General features: G+C 42.0%; 1 protein-coding gene across 2 annotated transcripts in view; it reads left to right on the top strand.

Moving 5' to 3' along the window:
- The first annotated feature begins 470 nt into the window (after positions 1 to 470).
- Positions 471 to 21,470, top strand: part of GAS2 (growth arrest specific 2) — a 208,598-nt gene continuing 187,598 nt past the window's right edge. The window contains exons 1-2 of one of the 2 annotated variants that reach the window (XM_061610615.1): positions 471 to 639; positions 19,406 to 19,567. In XM_061610615.1, coding sequence (XP_061466599.1) covers positions 19,426 to 19,567 — 142 coding nt within the window. In that variant the 5' untranslated portion in view covers positions 471 to 639; positions 19,406 to 19,425. Of the gene's footprint in view, positions 640 to 1,340; positions 1,507 to 19,405; positions 19,568 to 21,470 lie in introns of those variants that run through there. The other variant, XM_061610616.1, reaches the window with a different exon arrangement.

The raw sequence follows: 21,470 nt of genomic DNA, 5'->3' as shown, positions 1-21,470 counted from the left end.
GTGAAAGCTAATGCTACAATAAACCAGCCACAACCCTTTATTTTTCACGTTCAGTTCAATGGGAATTTTGCCACTGACTTCAATGGGGCATGGATCTCACCTTTTAAGAAATAAAGCTAAAATTAAATCTCATCCAAAGACGAAACATTTCACAGCACACAATGCTTTCAATTATATGCCTTCAATAAATCCCAGTTGACTTATTATTATTATTTTTAAAGAATCTCTCTCCCCCCCCCATCGCCCCTCAATCAGAATATTGGAAGCAGCATAAGTAGGAGCTGGACCCTTCTCAGCCCAAAGTCCCTGCCAATAGTTTGTAATTCAATATCTCTGCGCTTCAAGGGTAAACCGGTGTCAGTTGTATTTGCCGTGTCGTCGTTTCAACCCCCCCCGTCCCCTCCCCTCCGCCAAGAAAAAGTAAGCGTTAAACTTCCGTTCAGTCTATGTGGACTGATGAAATGTAGGAAATCTGTTTCTGGCGAGGAGGGGGAAAAAGGTTTCCCAAAGAGAGCACCAAGCAGAGAGAGATCAGAAGTATGAAGAGTGGCAGTAGTGCTGCTGCCGCCGGGCTGCTCAGGCGAGGAAAGCAGGACGGGCTGCAAGAGGAGAAGAGCTGTGGGGCATTGCGCAGAGAAAGTGAGTGAGAATTGTTGCAAAGAGCAAGAGAGGCGGGTGTGAAACGCTGGCTGGCTGGCTACTAATAAATAGCCGTGGAGGGGGAGGGAGGGAGAAGAGGACTCTGGTGGCCGCCGCTGAAAAACAATAACAAACATCTGACTAGGTGGTGTTTTTTTCTTTCTTTCAGCTGATTTAAACAAGGGGAGGGTGTGTGTACGCGCGCGCCACGTTGTTTGTTTCATGGCTGCAGTTCAATTTAAAAGAGTGCGGATGAAAACAGGGGAAGAAGCCGTTCCCAGTTCCAGCCGCATCTTACAAGAGTCTTCTATTGTTGTCCGTCTCTCTCGTGGTACAGCGTGATGGCAAGCAAGCGCCTCACCTTCGCGGGGCTTTTGCAAGACGGAATACTCTCGCTGTTGCCCACGCGGCTGGCTAGGGCTCGCCTCGCCAAAGTTTACAAACAAGCGCGCGGCGAATGTCTGGGTTTCGCTCTTGCAGCCCGCCTCTTTGGGACGGCCGCGTTCGTTTCCGTGCAAAGTTTCAAAGTGCCTGGAAAGGGAGCAACATGACGGGGTGCGTGCGTATGCGCGTAGATTTCTTTGGAGAGTCATTGTTTCCACTTTCAGGAGCGTGGTCGCGTTCTGCGCCACAGCTTTTGCGCATGAACATGGGATTTGAATGCAGATAGGGAAATCCACCTCCGCCCCTATAATGAACGTTGGCATTGTCTTTTCTTAAATGAGTGAGCTAGTGGGCTCAGCATATGTAAAACAAAGCCATCACTTTAGCCTTATATGGTGTGTGGGCGTGTGAGGGGAAAAATGCCCATTTCATATTTTCTATACCTGGGACATCATGTCTGCAGTTCAAGTATTGTTTAAGGAGGTAAGTTCAGACCCTCGATTTCCTTAGGAAACAGCAGAGAGGAAGGAGGGGTGGTGGTGGATCTTGAAGATTGTCAAAAGGGCTCCATCGAAGGTGGATGGACTGCTAAGGATTTCTGCAAATTAGATTTTTGCAGCTGGTCCACAGAGCGGTAAGTAACTATGCACATCGGGTCCCTTCGCACAGCCTTCTGGACCCACTAGGTTCTAGGCCCTCATACGGTTGTAATGGAGGAAAAAGACATTACTGATTCCCTCGTTTAATTTGAGCCTAGAATCAAGATATTCATACTGAGCAAGCGACTCATTGAGGCCAACAGGTAAGTGTGTATAGGATTGCAGCGTAATCCTATGAACTCCTCGGAACTAAGTAACACTGAGTTCAAGAAGACTTGTCGCTTCCAGCCCCAGGTGTGGGTTCAGGATTGCAGCCTGAGAGTATTATCTCTCTACCCTGCTCTCTTGCACCGCTTGGATGCGTCGATTTCAGGCGGTGGTTGTTTTTTTTAGTTGTTTAGATTCATGGCCATCACATCTGGAACATTCGGATTTGGGGGAGCAGACAAGGCAAACAGATAAATACAAATAAACGCCTAATTCATGAAATAGAACTTCCGCATGAAATCTGCCTCTTCCCACAGCACTTTCTTCAGCTACATTCATTACGCTGTGCAAAAAAGAAATAAGGTGTTTTTAAAAAATGCACATTGTGATCTGGACACATCCGCAGCAAGCGTGGAAGCAAGTGTTCATGGGGTCAGCATTTCCCTCGCTTAACCGCGGAGAGGCCGGTTAACCCTGTCCAACCCCCTTGGGACGGAGCTTGAAGGCGCTGCCCTCCTGCTCTCCACTCCCGCCCCCTCCTCCATCTCCCCCGCGGTGGAGGGCGTTACAGACAAGAGAAGAGACAGGCTCGCTATTATTGGTGTTTTGCAAAGGATCGTGTTACTGCCTGGCTGCTTCAGACTGATTTCCCCCACCCCCTCGAAACGATCGAAGCCTGCTCTCCTTCCCGGGGGGAGGGGATCGGAGGAGGAGAGCTTTCCCCAACCTTCCTAGGGTTTGGAAAGTGGCTGAATGGGATGCGCAGAGAACCCGCCCCCTCCTTGCCCGTCGCATTGCAGGTTTTACCCACCTCTGACGCAGCTCCGCATACTACCGAAAGCGTAGCTTGGCTTTTGCCATATTGTCCGTGATCTGAAAGGAGGAAGGGGAGCGGCGGGGGGGAGAGGTTACCATCAGCCCTTCTCCAAACGCATTAAACCTTGGATCAAGACTTCAGCGCCGAGCTGACAGCGCGCCAAATATAATGGGCTTTGAGGCGTGGGCTGTGATTGAATGGGGAATTAGCTGACTTTCTGCAAGGCGCTTCGAGTGGCGCGAGAAGCCGTTGATCAGGGCTGTGGAGCCGCGTTTGTAAGGCAGCCTGCCTTGCCAAATGCCTCCGCCAGCTGACGAAATCCTGATCGGACGGAGAAAGAGCGGGTTGTTTGAAGTAGCGGAGCCCGCCCCCTGCAGAAGTGACTGATATGTCTATAGACTGATTGGGGAGCGACAGAAAAAACAATAGGGTGGTTGTTATTGGTGGAATGGAAACTAAACTTTCTAGCATTCGGGGAGAGGGGAATGAGGGACTCCAGCATGGCTTTTGATCATTGGGATCTATTTTCATGCTAGGGTTCACCTCTAGAACAGGTATTGCTGAACTCAAACTCACCTCTTCTCTGGCCATTGGCCATGCTTGCTGCGACTGATGGGACTTGTAGTTTAGCAACATCTGAGGGCAGGGCAAAGGTTCCCCACCCCTGTTCTAGAACATGCTGCAAAGTAAGAGAGAATGCTTAAAAGCATGTAAGAACACCAGAAGGGCCTGCTGGATCAGGCCAGTGGTCCATCTAGAACAGTATCCTGTTCTCACAGTGACCAACCAGATGCCCACGGGAAGCCCACAAGCAGGACCCGAGTGCAACATTTTTTTTTACAAATTAAACTTTGAGCATTAATGCTTCCCTTTTTATAAATAGATAACTGAATATCTATACTAGGCCCAAAACTTTGGTTTGTTTAAACGTAGTGTGCCAATGTAAAAATAAAACATCTGAACAAATGAACTGCAGGATTCAGACTGCAGATTTGTGTGTTCACTGGTGCCATTGCTGTTCCAGTATCTGTACAGTTGTATTTGCTATAGCAGCGAGGAATGCAGAACTGGTGAGACTTCACACAGTTTGACAATCCTTGGATTTGAGAAGTAGAAGAATTACTTAAGGCAGCCAGAAATATACCTGTGCCTGCAGACTGCAAACTGTATTTCTTCACATGCCATAACTAATAAAAAGCCCCACCAAGACTGAACAGACTCAAATTGCCCAGCTTAACCTGTTCTCTCCACAAGAAAGATCAGAAAAACCTCCCTACCTGAAGAGGCAATGAAAGTTCACAATCCACAGGACTCACTTGCTCTCAAACAGTTCTGGGCTGATTTCAGTGAGGCAACTGAAGAAAAAATGGATTGGAAGTTCTTAGGCTTTTAAAGATAAATATATCTGCTAATTTCATTCTGTGCTTGCTTCCAACCCACAAGACTTACATAAGAATTAGGCATGAGTATGTAGGCATGTGCCAGGTTCCTGTCCCACTGTGCTTTAAGCACACCATGCACTTTGTATCAAATGTATTCATAATACAAAGGACAAAGGCTGCTTGTGAATTAGAGTTTACTTTATCAGAATAGATCACATTTTGATGTAAGCCCTTAAAAATTGTAATTGATTAATGAGTTTCAGATGGTGGTTCCTCGTCTTCCACCCCACTCCTCTTTTCTTTTAACATGTACAGTATGCTTCTAGCTAATCTGGGAGAGTTCCAGAACTCTGGGCTAAATTGGTTGTGGTATGGTTTATATGGATCATAGAATAACGAGAGAAAAAATATTGAATTTCCTTACAAAAATATAATAGTGATTGTATACGAGTGAGCTTATGTTGTATCCAGTTATTGTTGGGGGAGGGGAATAACCATAAAGCATACTTATGATGTAATTAGGGTTAATATGAATTTCCTTTTATTTTATTCTCTGGAATATACCAAGATCGGATAATGGAAGCATTAGAATGTTAATAAGAAGCACAGTATTCTAGTCCTTCAGTGGCTGCACAGATTCACAAATGTCTTTAAACCTCAGTATAAGGTGCTGGTGATGATCTATAAGCAGTTTTTGCCCAGTGTGGAGATGAAAAAATTTGTCAGATCTCTTTAAGTTTCTCGTTTTCTCAGTTTTAAATTCAGTTCTCCACATTTCTACAGCAATTTACTTTTAAAAAAAAAGTTCAGCATTTTAGTGTGAATTTATCCTAACAAACACATTTTGTATGGTGTTTTAACTAATGTGTACATTTTGCTTGGTTGAAGAACTGCACTGCCAAATTCAGAGAAGTGTGAATTTCGAAGGATTGCTGCGTCTCAGTTGATTTGAGAAACTAATCAGGTAGTTTCTCATTAAAATGCAAACAAAATCAAACTTCTCTTCCCTGTGTACCTCCGAGAAGCATAAGCTCAACCTAGAGTACTCTCTGAAATACATCATTTATGTACCGAATAAAGTCCACAAGGGGACACAGAGGATTATTCCCAGAGGTTTCCCCTCAGCTTTAGAATTCTGAACATTTGCCTGAGCCTGAACATCTTCCTGAAGCAGTGCAAGGCACTTTTATTTTGACTATATTTCGATGGACAGGGATAGCTTTTGCCCAGTGTGGAGATGAAAAAATTTGTCAGATCTCTTTAAGTTTCTCGTTTTCTCAGTTTTAAATTCAGTTCTCCACATTTCTACAGCAATTTACTTTAAAAAAAAAAGTTCAGCATTTTAGTGTGAATTTATCCTAACAAACACATTTTGTATGGTGTTTTAACTAATGTGTACATTTTGCTTGGTTGAAGAACTGCACTGCCAAATTCAGAGAAGTGTGAATTTCGAAGGATTGCTGCGTCTCAGTTGGTTTGAGAAACTAATCAGGTAGTTTCTCATTAAAATGCAAACAAAATCAAACTTCTCTTCCCTGTGTACCTCCGAGAAGCATAAGCTCAACCTAGAGTACTCTCTGAAATACATCATTTATGTACCGAATAAAGTCCACAAGGGGACACAGAGGATTATTCCCAGAGGTTTCCCCTCAGCTTTAGAATTCTGAACATTTGCCTGAGCCTGAACATCTTCCTGAAGCAGTGCAAGGCACTTTTATTTTGACTATATTTCGATGGACAGGGATAGAGAGGGACATATGATAGAATAATTAGTATGCTGTTACCCATCCTGCATTGATAGAATGAACTCATATGCTTAGTGGAGCCATATCCCCGACTGTGTTATACCTTACTCTGAAGTACTCCAGAATGCCCACATTTAGGTCATTGCACTAGGCAGATGGAAAACTATTTTTACCCTTAAGGGCCACCTTTTCCCACTGGAATCCTCCAACCTCTCACTGAAGATCTTTAGAGGGGATTTTACTCCACATATGTTCTTGGAAGGAACAATAGCTACTGCCTGACTCTTAAGGACCCTTGCCTAAAAGCAGCCTCTTTAAATATAAGAAAAATGTGAATCTATTTGGAAAATGTGAATCTATATTAGCCGGTTCACAGCGACTGATAGCTGCCTCTGCTGTTTTGTACTTCTAGTATTATTGTTCTAGCATTTCCAGTACTATTTATTATGTCCTATTCTAATCTTATTTATTCTGATTCTGTCCTTTTGTAGTTTTCTATTTTATGGCAATGTCATAGTGTGCTTTTTGGCAGAAAACAATTACAACTGTTAGAAATAAATACATGTCTGGTTTTTATTCTGATCACTAAGAAAGTCTAACAGTTTGAGATTCTTATCTTCTATTCCCCTCTTCCTACTCCATAGGGGCTCTGAGAACTTAATATAGCATAAGGGGCTGGCCTTTACTGAGTCAATCCAATGGCCAATCTAGTCTGGTGCTGTCTTTTCTGTCTGGCAGCATCTTAGCAGGATTTTGTAGAGGGGAAGTAAATCTGTGGCCCTTCAGATGTTGTTAGACTGTAACTTCTGTCATCTCTGACCACTGGCCACTGATGGGAGTTAGTGTCTAACAACATCTGGAGGGCCACAAGTGCCAGACTTTCCAGAATTGCTCAAAACAGTTTACCTCATTGCATCATATACATAAAAGTGCCAATAAAATGGATAAAATATATCAGATCTATAAACTAAAAACATCTACTGCCACTGCTACTATCATTTAAGATTTATTAGACGCCAACTGTATATTGGGTACTGTAAAATATTATGTGTGATACAGTCCCTACTGACAGGGCTCACTGTCCATGCTTGAATCAAAATACTTTTTTTAGAACCGCTGAGGTAAGTGGAGCTAAACTGGTTGAATCCAAATACTTTGATTTACATTTTAAGTGTCGAAATGACAGATGCAACAAAATGTTGCAGTGCAGGGTGCTTCTTTTTATGATTCCGGCATGGCAGTCATGCCCTCTTCCAGGGTCCTGCATTTCATTTTCCCTCCCATTTTCTGTTCCCCCCTCCAACAGATAGAGCAGTGTGTGGCCACTGAGCATGCTCACATTACATTGGGCTGTTGGGCGGAGGGTGGGCTTTCACATCCTTTACAGGTTTTTTCTCCTAAATAATTTTTGTACTCATGCAAACTTTGAGATTCACCCAAACATGTTGATAGCTTTTTTTTAATTCTCAGTAGTCCTATTTTGACTACTATTCTGTTGGCACTCACCAGCTGCATTCACTATTAGAGGGATTGATTGTGAAATCAGGCTTTAAATTTTGAAACAAAATTGCTTTCCCCACCCAAGTCATTCTGCCTTAACAATTGAAGATAATTACCTGTACCAGGATCCTAATTTATTGAGTCAATGTAAAGCTTTGGGATTTTTTTCACACAACCCCATGCAGAAAAGAAGAACAGAGAAATGTTTTTGGTTTCTGTATGTGAAAATCGACCTGGGACTCTGCTGACATAGTTGGTGTAAGGTTCTCCTGGTTTGACCAGACCATAACATCTTCCAGATCAGGCCTGGGTAGTTGCCTGGAAAATAATCCAATTGTTGGCTTGCCTTTCAGACAGGACACATTCCCAGCCCTATCCAGTGATACTAGGGATTGAACCAGGAACCTGCATATAAAGCAGATGCTATACCACTGAGCTGCAATTACACTCTTATCTTGTTCTATATGTCTTTTCTTATCAAACTGTCTGTTCCTCTAGCCTGTCAGCTTCCTTATCTACCTGCTACTTCCCTGCCCCATCATTCCAGCCTCAGTCAGTTGGTTTTCTTGACTCAGAGTTTGGCCTGCAGTGGATTCTGTCTTTGGATCCTCACCAGTGGATATGGCCCTGTTACTCCACCCCTTTCCCCGCTCCTATCCATACTTGTATGTACTGCTTTCTGTGTGCTCAGCTACCTATGGTCAGGCTAACAGTAAGTAAATAAATCAGTCCCCATATGAATAGAAGAGAAAATGTGCACCTGCACTTTAATGCAGATAACCTGAGAAGAGCCCTGATGGATCAGGCCAAAGGCCCATCTGGTCCAACACCCAGGTTCTGCAGGGGCCTACAGAAAGCTTGCAAGCAGGCCTGAGTGCAACAGCGCTCTCCCCACTTGTGATTCCCCAGCAAGTGGTATACAGCGACACACTGCTCTGACAGTGGAGGTGGGACATAGGCATCAACCGCTAAGAGGTTTTGTTTTGTTTTTTACAATCAAAGGGTATATAATTTGTAATGAATAAAAATTCAAAAATCATGGCATGAATGTGTTTGCATCCAAGTACCTCATGCAATTGTAGCAATGAGGGTTGCTTCTCAATCTTTGGATTGAATCCAAGATGTACATATTACGTAGATGTGTAAATTGCTTTTAAAAGTGAAACCTTGGTTCATTCATCGTTAGTCGCTATTGGCAATGTGATCCTGCCTGCATAAGCCTCCATTTGTGTGTAGATTCATATCTGCTTACAACAATAATTATGTTAGCTAATCTATATACTTTGCAATCACAATGTAAGTGCTCATTTATGAATATCGGATCCCCAAGTCTCTCTCATTTCCAGCAACCTTCTTGGCAACTTTCAGTGTTAACTACAAAATGTGCAATTTTTCCTCATTCCTGTTTGAAAAGAAATCCATCAGGGTTGTGAACCAAACCAGAAGGGAGATGAAGCGTCAGTAGAGCTTTGCTCTTTTGAAATGCCTTTTCTGTGTTAATGAGAAATAGCAGGGATCACATAAACTTACGTTAGATCCTGCTGAACTCAGCTTTGGCTCCTGATCCCTCACTACTCGTTTCTTTCCAAAATGGCTGCTCTGCTTTACCGTGAAAGCCAAAGATTCTCAGCAGTTGCAGCTGGTACCCCCCTGTTTCATTAGTTTTGTTGCTGCTGCTTTCTGCCACTTTTAGTCACTTCTTGAAAGGCATCTCTTCTTGTTTTCTTCCAGTGACGTATAACTAAGGCTGGTCAGTCAGGCATCTGCTTGACGTCCAACCTTGGCAGGACTATAAAATGACCTCAAAAAACCCATGTGATATATTTTCACTTATTAAAGCAATGTTAAATCATGTATACTTTCTTCAGTTTAGAGTGATTAGAGACATGTTCAAGGTGGTCAGTGAAAAATAAAGCTCACTTGGAGGCTCATTTAGGGCCAACAGGCCAGGCAGACTTACACTGTTGCAGCTGTTGCTCACTAACATGAGCTGTGTTCATTGTAGGGAATCTCTACAGCAGAACCCTTAAAAGGCACGCAGCCGTTCTTGACTCACTCAATCATAGTCAAAATGGTTTAGAGCAAGAATAATTATGGGAGGTGTCATTGAAAGTGGCTGGAAATCTATTCCAAAAGGAATCCTGCAATCCCAAATATTGTGAATTGCATCCCGAGAATGTTGACTCTGGAAAACTACTACATGTTCACTATTTTGTGATAGACATTCCCTCCCATCACCACTTTCTGGTGCCCTATAACACAGGAAGCTGCCTAATACTAGGCTAGGCAATTTGTTCATTTAGCCCAGTATTGCCTACTGTGGCTCTCCAGAGTCTCAGCCAGAGACCTTTACTTTCACCTGTTACTTGGTCTTTTCCCTTTCAAAAACGGCAACTGGAAATGCCCGATATTGGTCCTGGGACCTGCTGCATGCAGAACATGTGCTCTTCCTCTCAGCTATGGTCCCTCCAGTGATAAAAGCTGGGAAAGGCCTCTGCAATCAACATAGAATTGACTAACCCAGGAATGTTCCACTGCTGCCAGTATATTATTTCAGTTTATGTACAAATAACAACCCAGATTAGTTGTCAGTTAATGCCTATACCATATCCTCCTTTGGTTCAGGAAGTGGATGTTGTCTGTCCCGCACTGATTGAAACTATGTATGCTTTTATGGGTTGACAAAATGGTGGAAGCTAGTGTTGCAGAGTGGTGGACAGAGCCATCCAACTTTTGGGCGGCCAGCAGGAGCAGAGTCGGAGGAGCTGGAGCTGGCAGAAGGGACCTCCACATCCAGCGGCCACTGGGAGATCTCATAGAGGGGAGGATGCTGGCTACAGCAGCAGGGCATGGCAAAAGGAAAGAAAATACATGTTTCTTGCCACCCTTTTTTCTGGCGTACTGGCTGCCACAATGGAGGGCCACAGGACATTGCTGAATGGAACCTGGATATCGCATAAGTCCCCCCTTGGCCCCTCCTATGACATGCCCAAGGAACATCCTTTGCAGGCCTTCCACTGCCTTCCACCAGCTCCCCTTATCCCAGGCTGAGCTTCCTCGGCAGACCCCTGGATGGCTTATGCCAATGTAGCCTTGCTGAGCCAGAATCCAGCTGGCTCAGCTGGAGGTCTACCATACGCAATTCACCTCAGCCTGCTGTAAATAGCAGTTGGATTGCACCCTAAGCATCTGAATGGAGAGCTAGAAAGTCTTTTGCTGAAATCTCGGTCATGAATGACGTAGGTGGCCTTGGAAAATCCATTTCAGTTTCATCTTTCCCCATTCCTGTTTTCCATATAGCGATAACAATACCAGCCTACTTTACCACATTGTTGGAAGAGTGACAATGCATAGGTAAAGCTCTGAACACTCAAGTTTTACCTAAATGCTAAGAGTTCATTGCAGATCAGTTGCTGACACAACATTCAGCTTGCTTTACTTTGTTTATCAGGAGTGATTTTGTAAGCTTGACTTTTGACACCAAAAGAAAGAGCTTGAGCAGGAGGCTTATATTTAGCTTTTGGGGCAATTAATAGTGAAATCCTATCAGTGCTTTTTTGGTAAAAAATGAGATCTCGGCACTTATATATTGATAAAAGTACTGTGGGTGCAAGCACAAAGGGCAGCAAAAAAGAGGTGTCAGTTCTCTGTACCGGTGAGTACTATCACAGAAAAAAGCCTTGAATCCCATATATGGCTATTCAGAAGAAAGTCCCATTGGATGAAAGTCAATTAATTTGCAACCTGAGGTATAGGATCATGCTGTGAGGACCCAAAGCGATGTCTGTGGTCACTGCATACCTGGGACTGAACTGAACTGATAATTTGCAAAACATTACCTGGTTTTATCAAGTCTTTGAACAAACCGGTTTCTTCCACCTTTACACAGCTGATTTTTTTTGGTTGTTGCTGATTAGTGCCAACAAAAAACAACTATCACTCAGCTTGGCTGAATGATAGCAAATGGTCATCTGACCTCCCTTGCTTACCCCTGGCAATCGCTGACAAACATCAGCAGACGGTTTAAATTACTGGGCTGGCAAGCTACTGGGCCGAGCTACAATACACAGAAGACTAAATGCACTACTGTCTAGTAACATAAAAACTTCACTGTTTGGTGGGAGTGAATGGGGTGGAATGAAACCTTCCAGCTTGTTGAAACTGTTACATGCCATTAGGTGTACTGTAAACTATCCTGCACTGAATCCTTTACATGGACAATAAGGCTAAGAATTAGAGATGCCTCATTACTATCAGAGAGGTAGGGCGGAGGGAAAGAGAGCGAGTAAACTGCATAAATAGGAGGCGCAGCTCAACTATGTGTAAATAAAGTCCTGTTCCCAGTAAAAGTACCTTGTAAGGGAAGCATGAAGAGGGCCTGTTACTGAAGTAGGACATTGAAGAGGTAAGTGTTTCAACCCTTTATCTTCCCTTGCTAGACTGAGATAGTTCATCACATGCCACGATTTCTTGAGAAACATACCAATTTCACATAAGTGTGTAATGTATGTATTTTATAGCATGTCATATTCATGTAAAAATCCAAATTCAGAACCACATGAAGGCATTGAGAAGTTTGAAATCCTTAATGCGCCTGTCAATTTCCTGAGGAGTTTCACTGAAAAATATAAGTCTTGGCCATAATAACCCAAATGAAGCATGTAAGAACTGGATGTGGACCAGAAAGTTTTGAACCCCAATCTCTGCTTAAATGACATGAATGACCTTAGGTTGCTGGGAAGATAAAGGTGAGCAAATTCACATGCATGCTATCTTGGACTCTTTTGAGAATTGTGATAATAACACAGGGAGAGCCCCGATGGATCAGATTAAAGGCCTATCTAGTCCAGCATCCCGTTTCCCACAGCGGCCAACCAGATGCCCATGGAAAGCCTGCAAGCAGAGCATGAGCACAACAGCTTTCTCCACTCTCCTGTTCCACAGCAACTGGAATTGGGCGGTATATCATAATATATCAGCGTTGGAGGTGGTAGACTGCCATAATCTCTAGTAGCCATTAATAGCCTTATCCATGAATTTGTCTAATCTTTTAAAGTCATCCAAGTTAGTGGCCATTACTACCTCTTGCAGAAACAAATTCCATAGTTCAATTATGTGTTGTGTGAAGTACTTTTTTTGTCTGTCTTGAATTTTCCACCATTCCTCCCCATTGGATGGCACTGAGTTCTAGTATTAGAGAGGAGGGAAAACCTTTCTCTATCCACTTTCTCCAGAAAGTGGATAGAGAAAGGTTTATTTCCAGAAAGAATCTTACACATCTCTATTATTCCCTCTCTTACCCATCCTTTTTTCTAAACTAAAAAAACAGAAACACAAACAAACCAAATGTTGTAACCTTTCCTCACAGGAGACTTGCTCCAGCCCCTTGATAATTTTCATTGTCCTTTTCTGAATCTTTTTCTGCACTCTAAAATATTTTCTGAGACATGGCAACCAAAAGTGTACACAGGATTTCAAGTGTGGTTGCACCATAGAAACAAAATTTGGACTGATGAACTGTACATAATTCAATAAAATAAACTTTTCTGCTAGGCTAATTGAACTTTAAATTCTCTACCACAAAACATATATTGGTAAGCAGACAATATATGAAGATTTAGATTTTCAGGCTTGAGACCTGAAGATGGAGACAAAACTACAATTAGTTGGCTCTGCCTATCCTTGGCTCTGGCATCACCTGTTGGGTTCCTGCCTTCCTCCCCACCATTCCACCCACCACTATTTGACCATAAAACAGGAAAAATTGTTCTGGTCAGAGTTTGACCACATTAAGCCCACATTTGTCTTACTTCCATTAGTAGTGCTTTCAGTTTCAAAAATGTGTGTTGGTGTGTGAGTCGAAGGCAAGTTTCTGGCAGCAACAAAAGGTTAAACAGCCAGCATATTTTCAAAAAGAAAAGAGAAACAAATAAGGGGATGATATTTGGTGCCAACAAAATTTAATGCATAGTAATTTTGTTTGTCTTACCCAGTCTAGAAATTGAATGTCTCTGAGTGGGATAATACGTCAGAATTAGTGGCCTATTTTTCAACTTATTTTAATTATTTTATTTTTTTAAATTCAGTGTGACACCTGTGATTAAATGGCCACATGATGTCCTACTCAGTTTTCCCCAGTGATGTGGTGAATGGATGAATTGTCCATAATTAACCTAGGGAAAAAAGGTGTAAAACTATACACTTTACTTCAGTGTGTACATGAAGCATTGCTGACAGCTAGTGATTCATGCATGTAACATCCAGCTAAAGCAAATGAGTCCTAGAAGTTCAGTTCTCTGCTAGCTTAAATCCAACTCCCCCAAACTATTCCAAATGAAAAAGGCTTTTGCAACATTGCAGAAAAAATGCTCCAAGGAGAAGAAATGCCACTGTTCCGGGACAGATACTTAGCACACATCTGTATGTCTTCTGCTAGCTCTTCTTATATAAAGGCACCTGGATAGTCTTGGTAAGAGGTTCCACATGATTAATTTTAAAGAGTGCATAGGGTATGATAGGGGAAGGAAACTGGTTTCCAATGTATGTGGGGCTTTATGCACCACAAGCAGCATATTGAAATCAGCAGGGCTCATTGCAGTGCTTTGTAGCTTTGGTTCATAGCAAGTGATGATCATTCAGATTCATAAAAAACTGCAGATTAGAAAAAACAAATCTTATCTTTGCATATTTAGCAATGCCACATTCATGTAGGACTTTAACCTACCAGATGTGACTAGATTAGATGTGCCGTAAAAGTACTATAAATAAGTTCTTTAAGAAAGGGGGGGGGAAACAGCTGCAAGGGTCCTGACTCAGATGATAGTTGTGGTGTTCAGCAAGGATTTTTAAAATCCATTTCCCCATGCCATTTTCCCCAGTTAGAATGAGCCACAGATTATATTTGCTCCAGTTTTGGGGGGTGGAATGGTATTCATGTACAAATATCAGCTTTGGGGGCCATTTTAACTGGGGAAGTGGCACAGGATGAAAGACACTGACTCCCTGAATTTCACACACCCCCTGCAACTTTTTTTGAATTAAAAAAAAGCCCAGCAATCCCCTGGGCTATCCTGTTCATGGATCTCCTGTGTGCCACAGATAGCTTGGCGCTGACCCTGCTACTTCTTATGATCTCTCTGCCTTCTTCCTCTGTTTCCTGGAATTTCCACTACTGTAGACAAAGCTCAAATTCCTGCCTTTTACATAACAGAGACCTTACTCTACGTAGGCATCGCAAGGCCAGCACAGTATTATCTCTGCCTTGCAATAGTTCTTTTCCCCTGGAAAAACATCCATAATCTTACCCCTACTTTTCATTTAGCCTATGAGGCTATGTTTGGGAAACCAAGTCCGTCCACCCTACATCTGATGCCACATGTCAGGACTATGCAAGCCTCCCTGTGGTTCTCACTGATAGTGGAAAAAAGCAGCATGGGGAGGCTTGCAAAGTGTAGAGCTGCTAACACCTCTTGCACTGTGGTTTTCAAGCTTGGGAACCCCACAGAACAGATTTTGACAGGTGGGCAGGACATGCTGCCATCTGTCAAAGTTGGCCGGCAGGGTGGGGCCAGGCAAAGATTTGGCCCCTGGAGCCAAAAGGTTTCCTCACCCCTGCCCTGCCATAATGACTGGCATGTGGTTTGACAAACAGCATGGATTCATATGAGAAATGAGAAAACTGCAGAGGTGTGTGTGTGTGTGTGATTTCTAAGTCTCTTCAAACATCACTTTTCCCCAAAGTGACATACAGTCAGTGTAAAAACATTTTAAAATAACTTCAAAACTGTAAAATACTAAGGGTATCAGAGTGCTTTAAAACACATCACAGCAGCCATCCCTCCAAACAATTTTGAAACAGTTTATACAAAGGACAATAAATTTAAAATCTTGCCTCCCCTTTTCTGTTATAAAATCACACTTAAGGCAGCTTACAAATTAACAATATAAATCACAGCAAATAAATACACACACGTCCTTTTCCTGCCTATTTCTGTTATAGGCAGTGTAGGTTTGCATAATAAATGAAATATGTTGATGTTCTTTAAATAACATAATTATAGACTGCCAGCAAGGAGTTGTAAAAATATCATTTCTTGCAAATGAAAAAAATCAGATCATTGTACTTAGTTAATAAATGGATGGATTTTCAGTTTATCTATATATCCATAAAGCACAGAACACACTCCTTGTTCCAGACATTCAAATTTTATAGTTCCCCTTTGTTTTTTTGTATTAGGATCTGGCTACTTAATCTTTTGGTTCAACCATCAATCCCCCTTGCCAATGAATTCAAGACACAAACACTTAAAAGACCAGCTAATGTAATCCTGTGCACACTTGTTTAGGAATAAGCATTAAACCAGTGGGACTTACTTTTGGGTATACATGAATTATATGAAGGATTTTTACCCGGCTTTTCAGATTTTTTTTTAAAGGCCCTTAGAACAACTTACCATCCCAGTCCTCAAGTTTGCAATCTAGAATACATGACACAAAAGGAAAACTGGAAGGGGGCAGGAAAACAAGTAAACTCAGATGCTACTTCTTAATTACAAAGTTCTTGAAACAACACACTGGGTTGAGAGGAAAAGCCAAAAGTTGCTGGTCTCTCAGGTGGTCCTACTTCATTCCTGGGCAGGGATGGGGAACCTGTTGCTATATGTTGTTGGACGACAACTCCCATCATCCCTGACCATTGGCCTTGCTGGCTGGGACAGATATAAGTTCATAGTGCAACAACATAAAGAGGGGGCCAGGTTTCCTACTCCTATGATAAAGGCTGATGGAATGACTATTAACAAGTGATAGCTGATGGTGATAAGAGCCTGATGGAGCTGGCTTCTCAGCAGAGCTGAGAGTGGTCCTTCTGTTCCTTGTCTGTGGTTTGATGGAATGGTTGCTGCCAGGTTACAGACAGAATTGGGTTGCATATATCAAGGTAGCTTTAGGTCTGGTAAGATGTTTTCCATGAAGGAACTGTTAATCATGCTGAATGAAAGGTGTAAGTTTCATTTTAAGAATGTGCAATTTTTGTTTTGCTGTTGTAAATATAAAAACTCTGTAATTAATAGTGTAGTCCTATGCATGCCTACTGAGAAGTAAGCCCAACTTAATTCAATGGGACTTACTACCAGGTAAGGATAATTAGGATTGCAGCCTGAGACTTTCAAATTCTCAGAAACAGACAGAATGGATGGGTCTGGAACATCAGCATAAAGAATTTTCATGCATTAACCGAACCCTTGCTCTTCACATTGCCATTCTCTTTGAGGCTGTGAAGAGCTGTGTGAGTACTGTATGCGCATCCTGCAGTTATTTGGCAATTGCACTGCCCATGCTGACGCTCACAGAGAAACTTGGAGGTGTAGGCAGAGTCACATCTTATCCTTTAAGAGAGACTGCAGGCGCCCTTTGTAAATCCATCTGCTCAGAGCTGTGTAACTTGCTAGAGTGTTGGGTTCTAAGCCTGATGCAAGCTGACAAGCCGTGCTTCTTTTCGGACCTTACCCATTGACTGGGACAACATCCAGATTCCTTGGCTTGGCTGATTCTTTAGGATTAAGCTAAAATTCTTCCTTAATTCATAATGGCAAATGCTTGTGCTTTTTTTTTTAATTCCCCACCTAGCGCTCCAAGGTGCAGTTACATTTGCCCATCTTTGATAGGATTAGCAGCCATCAGCCATGCTACTGAACTTAGAAAGATTATTTGTGGTATACACAATAGGAATGCACACTGTTTCCCTCGGGGTGTGTGTGTTACTTTTAAGGAAGAAAGGAAATGGATACAACCTTGGAGATAACAAAAGTGCTGTGATAATAGGAGCAATATCCCCCTGCCCTGGCACATGCCATCAGGATACTCCTAGGCTGCTAGGGTTGTTTTTCTGTTTCCTTCTGGCCATTTAGAGAACTTCAACACAATATTTTGACATGTGGTTTGCTATATGCTGCCTTGAGCTCTGACAGGAGGAACGGTGGGGTAAACATGCAACAAATAGTAAAATAAATAATTAGATATACCTGCATATTACGTCTGACATCTGTTTTAATTAGCAGTGGTGTGTTAGACACCATCCAGAACATGGTTGATAAGATATGTTTTCAGACTTCTTGCAATACTTGAGCCAAGTTAGATTGATATTCTTTTATTGTTTTTGTTATGTTACTGGATTCCTTTTGGAAGAAACTGTGCGGTACAACCATTGAACTGTTGGAATATGTGGTTCAACTCACAAGCTGGTGGGTTGAGGCTGCATGGGGTTATAAAGGGTAGCTAGAGAGGAGACCTTCTGGTTGCTAGGCTATACCTGTCCTTTGATCTCCTGCTGTCTCATCCTTCCTGCTAGACTGATATGCATAGGATGTTGACCACATCTCCTTCCCTCCTTCCTTCTTCTTTCTCTTGAGAGGGAGAGCAGACATATTCTCTTTGTCTCTCCCTCTCCTCCAAGCATGAGGGCAAACTCTAGGCTTAGTGTTTGCATCTCGAACTTAGCTAATTAGCTAGATGTAGAACTCTTTCCTATCAAGTATGTATTTCCAGAATAAAGTAGTTATTTCTTATTTTAAAGCTTAAAGTCTCTGTCCGACTAATTTGCAGGGAAGGTATAATCTTTAGCAAAGATTCAAACACACATAAAGGCTCACTCAGTCTCTCCATTCCCAGTTTTGCCACTCTCCAACATGAACTGGAATGAAAATGGTAGCAGTAAAACTAGATGCGAGCCATTTCATTAAACCCATGCCTGTTCCAATCACCTGGGGGAGGTCTCCCAATAATAAGAGCAAAAAAGAAGCACTTGGTTGGTTCTAAAACTGGGATGGGGAATATGTGGACCTCCAGAAGTTATTAGAGTGCCTCCTTCACACCTTTCCTTTCCTGAGGTCTCATCTGAGCTCCAATGCTAGTTGAGAAAAAGGCAGAGCTCTTCTTTTGTTCTAAAAATCAGGCACCCATCCCCTGCTTTAGCAAGCCCAGGTTTAAACAAATGAGCTTTCTGCTATCACATCTAGTTTGACCCTTTGTTAAACAGAAAAGACACAGGATTGGAATGTTGGACAAGATCCGACTCCCATCAATGAATAATGATTGATGGAATGGGGAAGCTCAACCTCCTGAATGAGAAGATAGTTTTTAGTTTTGAATAAATAAATATATAATGATATGTATTATATTCATTATTTTTTATAGTTTGTAACTCACCCTAGGGTCAAGAATGATGGAGATTTGGATACACAATTCCTAAACAAGCACCAGTAGAGATGCAGGCTAGGTTAGGTTACAATGACTCTGCAAAGGCTTTCCTAAAGAGTAAGGTTTTAAGGAAGGACCTAAAAGAGAAGCAGAAGTCATGTTCATAAAGATAAAGTATAATCTTTCATTATTTTAAAAACTAATTAAGTAATTTTTTTTTTTTGGTGGGATTAAGGAGGATTAATTTTATGATGTTTTAATTGGAAATTGGTTTTAAATTGTTTAGGACTGTGGTTTGTTTTTGTATATGTATATTATGTATAGCTTTTTGTTATTGTAAGTCGCCTAGGGTGTCCACTAACCTGGACAGATAGGCGACCAATAAATAAAATATTATTATTATTATTATTATTATTATTATTATTATTAATTAATTAATTAAAATATTTAATGGAGATTAGTACATACCGCTTAACAGAAATACATCACTGAATAGCTCCTTTTGGGCTGTTTCAGGGTCATTTTTATATATGACAATATCCCTTTTCTCCACATGTCAGCAATTAAACCTACTATGGCGAATCCCCCTATATATATATTTTTTGAGGTGAAATTTACTTCTTTGCCTAATCATAATTTTTATATGAATTTTTTAAATCTCTGCTTGCAGAGATTTTTTGTCATGTGTTCTGGGATAAGTACAAACACTCCCACCTAGCCCCTGTTCCTAGATTACCACCAGCAAACACTCCATGTAAAGAAATAAACACACAATTATCATCACGTGCCTTGTTTTCATGGAATTGTCCTCTGTCTGGCATCTTCTACTTTACACTCATATTGAAGCAGACCATTAGCAACTCTATACAATAATAAAAATGCAAGCCTTTCTGTAGCACACTCAGCTATTTTCTTTCTTTTACATCTACAAAACAGGTAGCACCACTGGTTAAAGGATGTGCACCGCCCTGAGCCCAAAGGCCCGAGGCCCTGGCCTCTCCGATATGCACCAGTATAGCCAATGGCTGGCGAGCAGGCATGAGGCTAATTTGCTACCGATGAAGGAGGATTTGGCCCTGTGGCTGACAAACCTGCTGGGTAAGGTGATTTTTTCTACACTGTAATTATTGTCGCAGCTTTCTAAGTAGCAACAGGAATTCTGGGTTTGGTTCCTGAAGTGCAAGTGGAGAGACTTGCTCTAAGTGAATGGTTACCCTACTGGAGTCTATCATTCCCCCCCCCCAAATAGGGCTGCTTAGTGAGATAATTTAAACAACTTCCCAAGCCAGGAACCCATAGCAAAATACACATATGCTTTAACCGTACGTCAGAAATGATGGTGTATTTCCCCTCCTACATGGAGATTTAGGTAGGCAATAGTAGTGTGCATGGAGGGGCAGAATGCAGAGCTTGCTTACCTGCCACTACCATGAAACTTCCCTCATGCTGCATTGCAGTGTCTGCATCAGACATCCTTGGCAATCTTCTGCCATGTCCTGGTAAACATAATAGCACCCCTCCCTCTGTTTCTTCCACATGTAGTGACCACAGCAGTATGAGGGAGAACAGACATCATGACTTTATGAAATAGCTTTCACAAGAGGGACCTGCAACATAATCTGCACCATACATTTAAAGCAGTATCATGCCACTTTTAGTCATGGCTTTCCCCCAAAGAATCCTGGGAATTTCTTAAGGGTGCTGTTAGAAGATCCCTATTCCCCAGTTTCCAGAGTGGTTTAACAGTCAGTCCTTCTTCCCAGAGAACCCTGTGAATTTTATCTCTCTGAGGGGGAATAGGGGTCTCCTATCAATTCTCAGCACCCTTAACAAACCAGTTTCCAGAATTCGTTGGGGGAAGCCATGACTCTTTAAAGTGGTATAATACTGCTTTAAATGTATAGTGCAGATGGGGTCACAATGTTGCAGTGTATCCTCTTCCTGTTCAGAATTCCAGACAGCCATTCTCTCCAAGCACAGCATTCCTTCCCCCCACTTTTCCCAGCAGACACTGAACATTCTCTGGTTACTAAGCACCTTCAGTCATAATGCTATGCTTGGTGTTCTGTTTTGTTTCTTTGCTCCTTCAGCGATTTTTTTTTAAAGTACTTCTGCAAGCTTCAGGCCTTCCTCCCTCTCATCTTTAGCTCCATTTCTGTCAGCACTCACCACCAACGTTTTATCTTAGAGGGAGCAATATTTCAGTCGTCTGTACGACTTCAAAATAGATGAAATTAGACAGTTTAATACTTAGTGTGCTGGAACCTAACAGCACGATCCTAACCATATCTACTCAAAACTAAGTCCTACTTAATTCAGTGGGGCTTACTTCAAGGAAAATGAGGATCGCAGTCTAAGTTAGTTGCTCTTAGTTCCCACTGAAATTAATGGGACTTGACCATGATTAACTTTTTACATTAACTTCAATGAGACCCAAGCGAAACTAATTTAGTATGGATCCAATTTAAGTTCATCACCTTAACTGAAATCAGTTCAGGTCTGATATATAGAATTAAAATGTTTAAAACTCAAGTTAGAACTTTTCGTGTTCTTGCCTAGATGTATCTATATGTCTTTTCATGGTCTTGTCCAGATAGACCTATATGTTTGACTATCTTCAAAGTGGCACATAATTTGAAGGGCTATTAACTGTCCAGCATGCTAAATGCATTTACTATCTCGTGGTCAGAATGTAATTTTAACTGTATGATGGGCTAGTATGAGCTCCTGCTGCTCTGCCACCTGCGAGCAGCACAGGATATTGTCAGCTTGTCCTCCTATTCTGCCTGGCACTTTTTTCTTCTTTTTCTGGTCAGATTGCTCCATCTACATCTGTTTGCTTCCAAACATCTTTCCCCTAATTTATATTCATCAGACAGTGGCTACCTTGGACAGAAAGAATATGCTTAGAACCAGGCATTTCCTGCCCCTTCCCCAAAGATGCACATCAAATGGTTTCATCTGCTATGGATGCCTGATGTAGCATAGTAGCAAGAGAACC

The sequence above is a fragment of the Rhineura floridana genome, chromosome 2 (genome assembly GCF_030035675.1).
Source record: "Rhineura floridana isolate rRhiFlo1 chromosome 2, rRhiFlo1.hap2, whole genome shotgun sequence".
In the NCBI taxonomy this organism is placed as follows: domain Eukaryota; kingdom Metazoa; phylum Chordata; class Lepidosauria; order Squamata; family Rhineuridae; genus Rhineura; species Rhineura floridana.
The sequence above is the reverse complement of the archived record's forward strand: the minus strand, read 5'-3'. Positions and strand labels throughout refer to the sequence as shown.